The sequence below is a fragment of the Rhamphochromis sp. 'chilingali' genome (genome assembly GCF_963969265.1).
Source record: "Rhamphochromis sp. 'chilingali' genome assembly, chromosome: 6".
Classification (NCBI taxonomy): domain Eukaryota; kingdom Metazoa; phylum Chordata; class Actinopteri; order Cichliformes; family Cichlidae; genus Rhamphochromis; species Rhamphochromis sp. 'chilingali'.
In genome coordinates, this window is record NC_137933.1 from 35,125,001 (window position 1) to 35,136,991 (window position 11,991).

General features: G+C 40.8%; 1 protein-coding gene across 1 annotated transcript; it reads right to left on the bottom strand.

The window, feature by feature from the left end:
* Positions 1–162: 162 nt before the first annotated feature.
* Positions 163–6,257, bottom strand: cplx3b (complexin 3b). Its single transcript, XM_080884956.1, has 3 exons — positions 5,779–6,257; positions 3,042–3,129; positions 163–2,693 (listed from the first exon to the last, which is right to left on the bottom strand). Exons 1-3 carry the CDS (start codon positions 5,934–5,936, stop codon positions 2,469–2,471), a joined length of 471 nt encoding a protein of 156 aa, XP_080741082.1. The 5' UTR covers positions 5,937–6,257; the 3' UTR covers positions 163–2,468.
* Between the last annotated feature and the right edge of the window lie 5,734 nt (positions 6,258–11,991).

Genomic DNA, 11,991 nt, shown 5'->3' on the forward strand with positions numbered 1-11,991 from the left:
ACACTAAACCTCGAAGCCATTTAAACTCAAACACAGTAGAAATGAATTCAATTAATAAATAGAATATAATAAAAAAATTTATTGCAGTTAAAACGCAGAAGTCACTGAAATACTTTCCAACAGAATGACAGAGATACAATGAAAGAAAACAAAAAGGTCAAAGGAGAAAAACTGCGTGTCATGGTAGCCATTTCCTGAAAAATCTGGACCACAGAATGACACCACAGAAATCATATATATGTGTATATTGTTATTATTATTGAGTTATTGAATTATTATTTCAAGTCACAAACACTCATACAAAGCAAAGAGTTTTGCTTTATGGCTTCATTTCCCCCCATGAATATCGTCTCATGATGAAACATGACATATTCTAGTAGCTCTGTTTATAAAAGGACTTATTGCAACTTTTCTTCTTCTTCGTATTATTGAAATATTCTGAATATATAGATAGATATATATATATATAATTGTGTATCTAACAGATGACAATAATCACTGTAGTGAAAAAATGTTGCCTCCGCTTTCATTCAGTAGTAGTGTGGCACCTACAGTGAGGAAATTAAAACTCATACAGTAAATTAACAAAATCTTTTTGGCCACAGTTTAAACTTAAAAGAAAAATATTAAGTAACACAAAGCGGGGAAAAAAAGTTTTTGGCCGTAGAACCATAAAAGGAATGAGATCGGGGACAGATGTGAGATCAAGCCAACATCACCTTCATCACCACTGCTACATAAACTGAACACTGGCAAAATGTAGCATATATGAATGTAACATAACATCAACAGCATCCTCCCTAATGTCACCCCTACCTTCACACTTGGCTATTAATCAACAATACCACAGTAAGCCCACACTGACTGAGTGCTCTGTAACACTACGATGAGCACTCCCAGCTATAGGGTGAGTTTTTTTTTTCTGTTTTACAAAGACACCACTTGACGCATCACACTGGCTAAACAACACGAAATCCACCAGCACGAAAGAGCACTACTGAGACAGAGGGGTCAATGAGATGGAGGACAGGTCAAAGGTCACCTGATGGTTGACAACACTGCAAGACCCGGTGAGTTGATGGAAACAGAATGACTCGCTGTTGACAGTATAGGCAAACAGATACCTGTACATCTAACAGAACATAAATACTTGAATGCGGACTCTGTATTTGGATTTATACACACACACACTGTCGTTACACATCTGGACATATTTGTGCCTTTTCCTTAATGTTGGTCAGAGTGTTATCAACACAGGCTTTGGCATACAACTTGTAAAGCATTTACATTTCTTCTAACTGAGCAGCTTTTATTCTTTTAACCTATAAATGCAGCATATGTGCAGAAATACTTCCAGTATAGTTGATATTGACGCTAGGTTAAATTTGGGAACACATGAATTACACGTAGCAAAACTATCTGGACTTTCAGCAAGACATCATCTGTGCTTGCTTGGTAATTATTAATGGTTTTTAATCGAACAGGAAAGAAGAAAAGAAAAAAATTGAAACTTCTTCCAAAAATAAAAAAAAAATCAATAAGGCTCGTCTTTGTAAAAAGTAGCTTTTAGATTTCGGAGCTCAAAAGAAGACAACCTTGTACGGACATCCAAGGCACACTGAAGTACAGAAAAATCTAAATGATATGTCTATGAGAATATTTAAAACTGATGCAGCAACATTAGCAAGCTACTTTTGACCAAGATCAGCCCATTTCTACCATGTTGCGCATTTGTACATGAAAAATAAACAGAGCGAGCTTTTATTTTATTTTACCTACATCAACTCCCCCAAATTTAACATAACACAGCAATCAGTGTCAGCTTTGTTTATGTGTGCTTTCATTCCAATGAAGCAGCTGATCTCACTGATGCGCTTATTGAAAGTGCACGTGTTCATCACTGAAATCAGTTGCTGTGTGTTTGGAAGCAAGAAAATCCTGCACACACACACACATACACACCTGCGACCTCTGCTGCAGAATCACATTGTGTTATCACAGGTCACATGAGGTACAGAGAGCTGGGGAGGTTATAGGGAGTAAAGGATTTAATACACTGGAAAAACCTTTCTCAGAGGTGAAACTGCTCTAAGGGCAGAGCTATTTTAATTGGCTAAATCTCAGTGAGAGGAGCCACATTTTTGGCTAATTGGCAATTTATGTAAAAATATGCATGGCATTCATGACCTTTTAAGATATCGGGAAGTCAAAAGGCAAACAAATTAAGCCGTTTCACCTGGTTGTCATTGTGGCTAGAATTGTATTGTAGGTTTGTAAGATGTAGCCAAGATATCGTACTATAAGGCTTCTGTTTAACTTTGCACGACCAGAAAAAACTGTTAATATGTGGCTCTGCCAACTGACATTCCACTACAGCAATGAGAAAATGTCTACCCCCGGAGCAGCTCTGCCTCTGAAAATATTTGTACAAGAAAAACTCTAATCTCCTGGGCTTGGAGTTGGCCAGATCACATCAGACTGCAATTCTCCGTCTGCTTTTTGAGGTCTTCCAGTGTGGCCTGGGCTTTGTCTTTCAGCTGGTCGATGTCCACATTCTGGATGTTGGACAGCTGGCCCAGCACCGACTGCTTGTGTGCTTCCTCCTCGTTGTCCTCGGCGATCATCTTGGCAAGCTCTGTGGGCAGCACCACATCGTCCCCTGCCTGCTGGATTTGGGTCTCATCCATCTCATTCTGAGGTGGACACACATGGACAAAGATAATATATATCTGACGTATAGCCATGTCCACCAGGACCAACAAGAGAAAGGACAAGCTCTTCCATGGCTTGGAAAGCATAAGAATATGTGATCTTCTGTCAAATAATAAGAAGTAATAATGATGCTCAAGGTCACCTTACATCATGAAATTAATGAATCAGTAACACTTAAATATTCCAATAAGAAAGAACATTACTCAGCAATTGATTAAAAGTAGTATTAACATAGTACTATTATTCCTATTGCCTATTCACGATACAGATTTTAAAGGGGAGGATTATCTTTACTTTCTTTAGATTATTGGATATTTCAGTTAATTTACCTTTGGTAGTCTGTACTTTTCCCGAAAATGAGTTCTAACTGTGGCTCGCTCAGCTTTCTTCTGAGCGTAATGAGCTTCTCGTTCTTTTCTGCAAGAGAGGACGAAAAATATTTTGGGGGCACAATTGAAAAAGTGAAGCTTAGGTTCCAACCAGAGGTGACTATATAAATATATACATTTTTAATATGCGCTTTTATTTAAATGAGACATAGAAAATGCAAATGTTAACTCCAAGATCTTTACTTTTGCAGTGGGTATCGCACCAAATATTACAAACCAAATATGCCGTAAAATAAATCTGGTACTTCTCTAAAGTCAAGTGAAGTTGCATCTCAGCTGTAAAATAAACATAAGGCTTCTGCTGAATCTGGATCATGGAGGCCTTGGAGCCTAGCGTTACCCCGTGTCCTCCTAACGCTAACTACAGGGCATACAGCGAACAGAAGGTGGAGCAGCAGCAGTGCCGCCATGGGGAGAAAAGCAAGACATGTTTTGCTTATGCTTATAAACCCCAGATGCAGCATCCTGACAGTCCGGCTTTCCTCTGAGGGATTTCAGTTTTCTCGGGTTGTGGACTAATAGATCTGCACTCATTACCACTCGCATGCTGTCAGTCTGTCCTGTACTTACTAACTTAAGCGGTACAGCATGGTCTGCCTGATGAGCCTCATTCATGTTAAATACCTTAAGTCTGTAAAGGAAAACCTGAAAAGAGTGAGTTACTCTGCAAAACAGGTAGTTAAACCAAATACATAGGAAGTACTGAGACATTTAAAAATACTTATCTTGGTGAAACTGAATGTTGGGCCATATCAAATGTCTTTTAGCCTACTTACATTCGTCTCTTAAAACTCTTAAAAACAGTCCATTATACAGTGTATGAGGCCTCCAGCAGAGGGCAGGCTGTAGGCTCCTGGCAATGCCTTTGCCATTCAGTGTCACTGGAATATTTATGGCTTTAGTGTAATTCGTAATTGTCCCCCATCATTTGCTAAATCAGCTGATATGCCTCTTACAAATTATGAGTCAACAGATATAATCCTTTACAATTTTGTGTGTACAGCCCAAGGTTGAGCATAGCATGATTACAGAAACAAAAAGCAATACAAACACAAACATTGTGGATGATTTTAATCAAAGCAAAGCTACAGTGAAAGAGGCTGCATTGCATGCCTAAAAGGATTAGATCAGCAGCATCATCTAAAAGCAGAGGGACACTCCAAGACCAGCGGCATGGTTCAAAAAGTGTCTGTACCCAATGTGTCAGGGGAAGGTCGTTTTATGTGGCGTTGCAGCATTCATGGAGGCGTCCATGTGAGCCTGAGTTCACTTCATATCAACGTGAGTAGGCCAAACACCAAAGGGCCATGTGGTGCTCACTTGCAACCAATGACCGGGGCTTTGTGCCTTTCTTTCTCAAGGGCATCAGATGACCGGGGTCGTCTCTGTAGTCTTCGCGTTGAGGGTAATAAAATGTGTGTATGTGACACGTCAGCATCGCCAACCCACCCTCACAAACCATATTCTGCTTCATTCTGAGCAGAACGAGCTTCTCAGTGACCTATGCTCGTGTTCAGCACCTCTGACTAATAACTCGCCTCCGAAGAAGGTCACATTATGACGGAAGAGCATTAAGCATCTCGTCATGCCTCCTATGGAGCTCAGTGGGCTGAGCTGAGTGTTAATACTGCTAGAGTTAGGACTTCACCTCCCACTCATTTTGAAAATGTCTGCCCATGGTACAGTGAAACACTTTGGATAGACGTGTTAGATGATGAGGACGATACATTTGGATAATTTCCTTTTAACAACAGGACAGTGTGTAGTGCTGTTTGGGTTCTGAACAAACTTGCAGACAGAAACCAATAAAATCAGGTTTATTTGTCTTGTTTTTCTGCAAAAACCAGATCTGAATCCCTATCCTGGATTATTTATAGTAGCTTATTATATGACGTGGAGTTCTGCTCTGAGGATCACACTAATCAATAGTGAGTTGCTGTCTCCTGGGTGAACTCTGCCAAATGACCTTGTTGTTGCCTTATATTCTCACCTAGTCCACTCTGAAATTAAACTACATGATAAATATAATAATAAAACAGCGTGTAAAGAATGAACTTTGGAAGGTGAGGTGAAGGTGATAAGGGAAAGATTGAAATGATATAAAGTGGAAAAAAATCAAGTGAATTACAACAATTTAAGTCAAAGGCAATATTTGACATATTTTTGCAGGCATCCCCTGGCTTTAAATCACTGTCATTTTGAATAGTTACTTCTGTATGATTATAATGACGATGATGAGAGTCGGTTAAAAGCCGAAACTAATTTGTATTATTGTTGGTTATTTGCCCTCTAATAATCACCACTTTAATTACCACACAGTCCGCTCCATTATTCAGCCGCACGCACAGCATTAGGAACATTTTTTGCCACAGGCACGAATCCCTGTAGACATTTCCGTGGAAGAATGATTCCAGGAATCCCAAATTAAAGACGGCGCTACACATTTTTGCCGAAGCAAAGAGACGGAGAGCTCCCTGGGCGAGAGGAGCAGCTGCGCGTGGAGTGTTCATATTATTGCACTGGTGCGTAAAAAAAGCGCGCGGCGCACTGGGGGCTTTCTGCTATTTACACAGAAAAACACACTGTTTAAGCATGCCACGTTTCCACCCCCTCACCCCCGACACACAGGCTTTTTTCATCACAACTTTACAATCAGAAACTTCAATCATTGGCTTACTTTTCCTCCTCTAACTGTTGCTGATATTGTTCAAATTCCTCTTGAGTCATTCCCTGCGCGGCGGCGTCTGATTTCTCCCCTTCGGATTTCTCCTCCGTCAGTCCTCCTGTCAGGTTCTTCAGCTGTCCTCCCACCACGTGTTTTACCATGAAAGCCATAGTTGCGCTTTGGAGAGTCCTCGATTTGTTCGGTTAAGAAGTTGAAGTTGCGATGCGCTCTTGGGCAGAGCGATGATGGGCAGATATCAACCAAGTGCCGTTTAAACGAGTATGAGACTTGTAACTTTCAAAGGATGACTAAGAGCAGTCAAAGCGTAAAAAGTAGAAAATAATTCCGACGATGCGTCGAAGACCGAGAATTTCAGCACCACTGGCCCTGGACAGCTCCGTGCCGAGAAGGATGGAGAGGAGCTGCTCAGCTATGAGTCAACAACTTTGGCGCTGAACTCTACCAATCCTGTGACTCCGTCCGCAGCCACCACTCCCTCCACCCAATCCCAAGCACCGCCGGACTCGGTGTGCGCTTGCACAGCGCGCGTCGGCATCGTGGGCTGCGCGGGATCCCGTGATTCGCCGTCTGATTATAACTTGCAATGGATTCAGACAGCTTTCCGGAGGGGGTGTGGGGGGACAAACAACACGTGACGAGCCACAGTATCTCCTGGCTGTTTTGGTGCCTTGGTCTCTGTCAGGGTCATCTGCGCGCTAGAGCCTACTACAGAGTTTGTCAGCAGACAAACAGAGTATTAATTGCAAATTAGTGGGATGGTTGTCTGTTAACCCACGGCATTAGCTTGGTTTGTTGGTCTAATTGCTTAGAAATGATGAGTCCTCTCTGTCTGCTGCACATGAATAGGCTCCATTTCCAACAAGATGAGTCTGTGTACGTTGCATGGGCAGATTCAGCACCCTTGTAAATATCCATTCTACTTGTGGACTAGAGTTGGTAAATTTGTCTCCATTGCATCACAGTAATACAGAACAGTACTGTACTGATCCAACGTCTTGCAAGTGAGGTTGTAATGTCAGTATTTTGTGCTTGTTTGGCTGTGTTAGTGTGTCTTTGATGGGGCAGGCGGGGTAAATAGTTTAACTTCCATGAGCAGATAATGCGTTTTAGTGAAAGGCTGGCTGCTTCTTGAGGTTACTGGAGATGACGTAGCACTCAACTAGAAAGCCTCATTTCTAAAAATATGACCTACATGTGTGTGAGGGATGCTTTAAATCTCTCTTCCTGTGAGATTCTTGACATCCAAAGTGTGAAAAGCAACTTTGATCACAAGTCAACAACTCCAGTGTCCTGATCCTCGCAGCAGTCTGACACCGAGCCTGGCCTACTTTCCCCATCCCTGTGGATCAGGAGAGACAGAGCCCGTCTCAGTGTCTTTTTGTCACAGGCTTAGCAAGGCCCTGTTAGCCTATACCTGCCTTGCTTAAAATCTCCCCCTAACTTCAAAGCTGCCATTGGTGAATAGATTGAAACGTAACATAGTGAATAAGATCAAAACTGTAATCTCTGTGAAATTGAATAAGAAGAAAGAATTTGCCTAGCCAGCATGTTTCAACATCAATTTATATCCTTTGGCTTTTGATATTCAAACCCAAGGGATCTGTTCCAAGTGCAGGTCCCAATCACTTTTTTTCTGGATTATTACTTAGCCCTGACTACAGGTGCTCTAGCAGGAGGTTTTAATCCAAGATAACATATATGACATACATAGCTCAATGCTTAAACTCATACATTTCTGTAAAGATTGACTACATCCCTCTCTTGAGGACATGTGGTGGCTGAGCTTCACAGAACAATCACAGCAGCGTGAAAAAAAAAGAGCCGAGGCGGCGTGTTTATTGGCAAGTACAACAAATTATGAGAAATACACCAGCTGTTTTCACACCATACTTGTGATGCTCTGTCATCACTGCTATCACCCAAGTTATGAAGACACAGAGAGACAGTTTTTCAGTATTTTCTATGTTGTCCTGTGCTATGTTTGTGGTATTTCTGTGCTCCTCTTCAGTTTGCAGTTCAGTCAGCTTTGGCTACCTGCCATTGTCCAAAAACACATTGGGTTTATTGGTGATTCTGAATTGAGGTATGTGGCTGCTTTTCACTCCGTGTCAGCTCTCAATTTTGGTTTACAAAGCGCTATGAATTCCAGTAATTCATAATTCCAATGCTAGTTTGTTGGTTATTAATGATGATTTTTCTGGGTCCAGAACTGATTTGATAGCATGTAGCTCAAATCACAGCAAAGCACTATTTTGCCCTAGACGGTTCGATTACTGATGAAACTACAGACAAGTACAAATTGAAGGAAACACAATCATAAAGCGTCTCATTAAGGCGTTGGGTTACCAAATGTCCCATATTATCTTTAATGCTGATACCCGAGGTATCCTGCAATCTACCAGCCAAAGCAGTTATAACGCAGAAATAGAGGCCCCCAAAAAGCAAGCCTACTGAGAGTATAGACCACCAGCTTTCCAATGTGTGGAGGTGTTAAACACATCAGTCCAGAATCTCTCATGGGTGTTCATGTAGTGGGTTGAAAGCTGGTGACTGTGAAGGTCAAAACATGAAAAAAAACACTAATTCAAATTAATGTTTTGTTGTAGTTTGAATGTGATCATTCACAGCAACTTCATATTGATTTGTTGTGACCATAATGGCTCAGTCACACTAGAGTAAAAATAGGATGGCAACCTTCTGGCGACTAGCAAAAATTAGTGGTTGCTTTTTGATTGCACTGAATTTGAGACTGAGACTGAGCATACAAGGCCCTTAACCTCTTGGTGAACACTTTTAAGTGACAATTGCAGAGGTCACTTAGTGGGAGGCAACCTGTATCCAAACAGTCTCGCTCCAGCTCAGACTGTCTGGACTCATTCTCACACAGATTGGTGAAGGTCTACAAATAGCTGCCATCTAATTTATAAATGCAGAAAGATTTTCCAGCACACTGTAACCAATCTGAGTCAGTCTGTGCAGATGAGTGTAACTTGTCTGTGACACATCTCTTTGCAATACGAGACTCAGTTGATTGCCAACTGATTGCATTCAGGTTATATTTCTTTATAAAAGCGAGGTTATGTCATTTTGTAGTTGAACCACTGTCCTGCAGCAGCTGTGCCACTATTTGTAGCAGAGTATCCATATTTCTGTTTTAAATCTATGACATTGGGGCTGGACTCTGAATGCAAGAAGTTAATGTGAATTTCTATTTAATGATCATTTCTGTGTCAACAGATTTCATAGATTCGGGATTATTTTATGTAATAAAAATAATAAATAAGGTAATAAAACTGCAAGTCAAATATGGTCTCCCACTACTGTTGTCTCTTCTGTGACTGTAGCATGGAAAGTCCCACTAGAGACAACAGTGGTAAGAGATTCAACCTCAGGACCGCCTCAATGTAGTGGTCAACAGTTCAGTTTATTCTACTGAGAGAACTGACAGAAGTTCAGAAGATTCCATAGCAAAAGGTGTGTCAGCATATATATTGTTATCCAGAAAACCTGTATAGCTGCATGTAGATATTATTGTTTATTCATACTTGGAGTATATACACGATCTACAAATGTTCATGAATTTTTTTAAGCGCTGTGTCCTGCAACTTAAGCAAACTGGAGAGAATATTAGCACTAAAGAAAAGCCAAACTATATCAACACTGAATCCTGTCAAAATTCTCTTGAAAACAAAAGGAAGCAAAAATGTGGTTGCTGTTTCAGTAAAAATATCTCAAATCAGAGGCTGTTATCAAGCCTTCACTTAGAAAATAGAAACATTAAGAAGGACTTAATCAGCTGTATTTGTTAAATAAGAGCATGTGGGATTGAAATGAAACACTCTTAGTCAAATGGAGGAAAACAATATTACTCACAGTTCCTGATTTAAAAATAGACTCATGTTAATGCTCCCTGGCTCCTGCCGGTGCTCAGTTCGTATTACTGCCTACTCAGATTTGACTGATGTTTCATTGTACAATGGAAATCAATCCCCAAGGTCTTTGTAAGACGTATTTGAAGCATACATGCTTTATATATGTACGCATAAATGCATGCATAGCCTCTACACAGATGTTTACCGTAAAATTCATGCGTGGTTGCACACGTTGCTCAAACATCTGTGGTACAAAGTCCATATAGTAAAGTCTATAGCAAAGAAAAAACACTTTAGTAAAATGAATGTGGAGTAGGGATAGTATTTGGTCTTTCATTACAAATAAGAAGAAAATTTCAGGCAGCAGTAAGAAAAGGTTAGACAGGCGTGACATAATGTGATTGTCGTGATCACGGTGCGAGTGAACATAACCGAAAGCATCACGCTGGCTTCCACCCAGTCACACTTCCAGTCTGGTTACACTTGATCTTTCAGGATTAGGAGGCTGTGTGGGATTGGGAGAGATGGGCTTATGTACACCATCACTCACGCTCACTGATCCTCAGCAGCCGAGTGTTACACCTTTGTTTCTCCAGACAAGGGATTAGACTCATCAAACGAATGTGCCCTGCAGCAGACAATATGCACATTCAGGGAGTTTTTAAATGCACACAGGCAGAGATGACGCCATTAGCAAGTTACTCGGAGGCCTGTCTTAAAGAAAGCTGTGGGCGTGTTAGTGTGTATGTGGTGCCCCCCTCGTGAGATGACAAATATCACGCTAATCCCATTAGAAGTGCAAAGTGCTCTGTGTGCTCAGTGACAAAACAATTTTTTTTTGTATCAAGCAAGCATCTGACACTATTTGCAAGAATTTGTTTTTGTTCTACCTGCATCAGGGGTGGACCAGAAATCAAAACAGACAAGTGGGGGTCGCAGAATCATGGAATCATATGGTGGAAAAGCAAGTCACCCCAGGGGAGGTGGTTTGATGCACTGCAGGCTGTCTAGAAGGTGTTGAACTACACCACATGTCAGCATGGCAGCTGTCCCAACAGCTAACATCAACTACTTCCACATGACATGAATATTATGGCCTTTTAAGAAACCATTTAAACTTGATGCTTAAATCTACACAGAGCCCGATCTGTATCAGTTCAGCCAGGCAGAAAATTTGGATTTTATTTGCTCAGGTTGTCAGAGATAGATATCTCCCTCTGGGATTTCTGCCTTTTCCCAAATACAGTGGAAGCAGATGGAATTTTGTTTGTGGGGCTTGCAAAAAAACAAAAAACAACAACAACAAAAATATTGCCTTAAAAATTTCAATGAAATATCTCTTTCCAGAAACTGTGCCTCAGCTAGATTGGATGAGCCACAGAACAGATTGCCAACCATTTTCAGAGAGACTGTTTCTTCAGTAGAAAGTAGTTCAGATGGAAAGGGTTGACAGGGAAGTCTGTGGATTATCCAGGGTAATTGGGACACAGTTTTTGGAAAGCGATGGAGATTTTTTCTAAGTTTCAAACACCTCAAAAGAGATGGACTGGTCCAAGTAGGATGACAGAAATATTCGAGACCAAACTCGAGCTGACACACCCTCCATGGGTTCATATCGATCTCATACCTGCTTGTAACAATACCACAAACCGCAAAGGGTAAGTGAGAAGAAATGGCCTACTTAGATGCTTTCCAAGCATGTTTTACCATCAGTGAGCAAGATATTATTATAAAAATCATTCCGTAAGTCAGCTTCAAGTATTTTTTTTCTTACAGTTTTACTCACATTACCAGGATGTGCCATGTTGTGTGAATGTGAATGAAATCATTCAAATCAGCGGATGTGTGCTCCCTGCTTGCATTTCGACCTCGTGACAAAGTATTCTTTGTGCGTTCAGTAGATTTCATAGAGTCCCTTCGAATTTAACATGAATACGTTTGCATGGGCACAATGGCCAGGAAATGAGTCATTCAGAGAGAAGGAAAATGCTGTATATTGATTACGAAAAGCTGAAAGCAGGAACCAAGGCTGGAATTCTCATTACATACTGGCGTGGTTTAAAGTGTGAAAAGAAGCCGCTAAGAGACACACTCGGTGACAGAATTCACAGCAGAAGGAGGCGCAGATCAAAAGTGAGAAAGATGAAACACAAATGTTCAGAGGATTCAAACTGAAATAGGTTGTGAAATTGAGTGTGAACAGAAAAAAGGACTCAAAATGTGTGCAGCTGCCTCCAAAACTGCAAGCACATTTGAAAATTAGGAAGATAATTTATCACAGGGAGTGTGTAAATCATTGTGATTACTGTTATGAAAAAGTATGTCTTTTGCA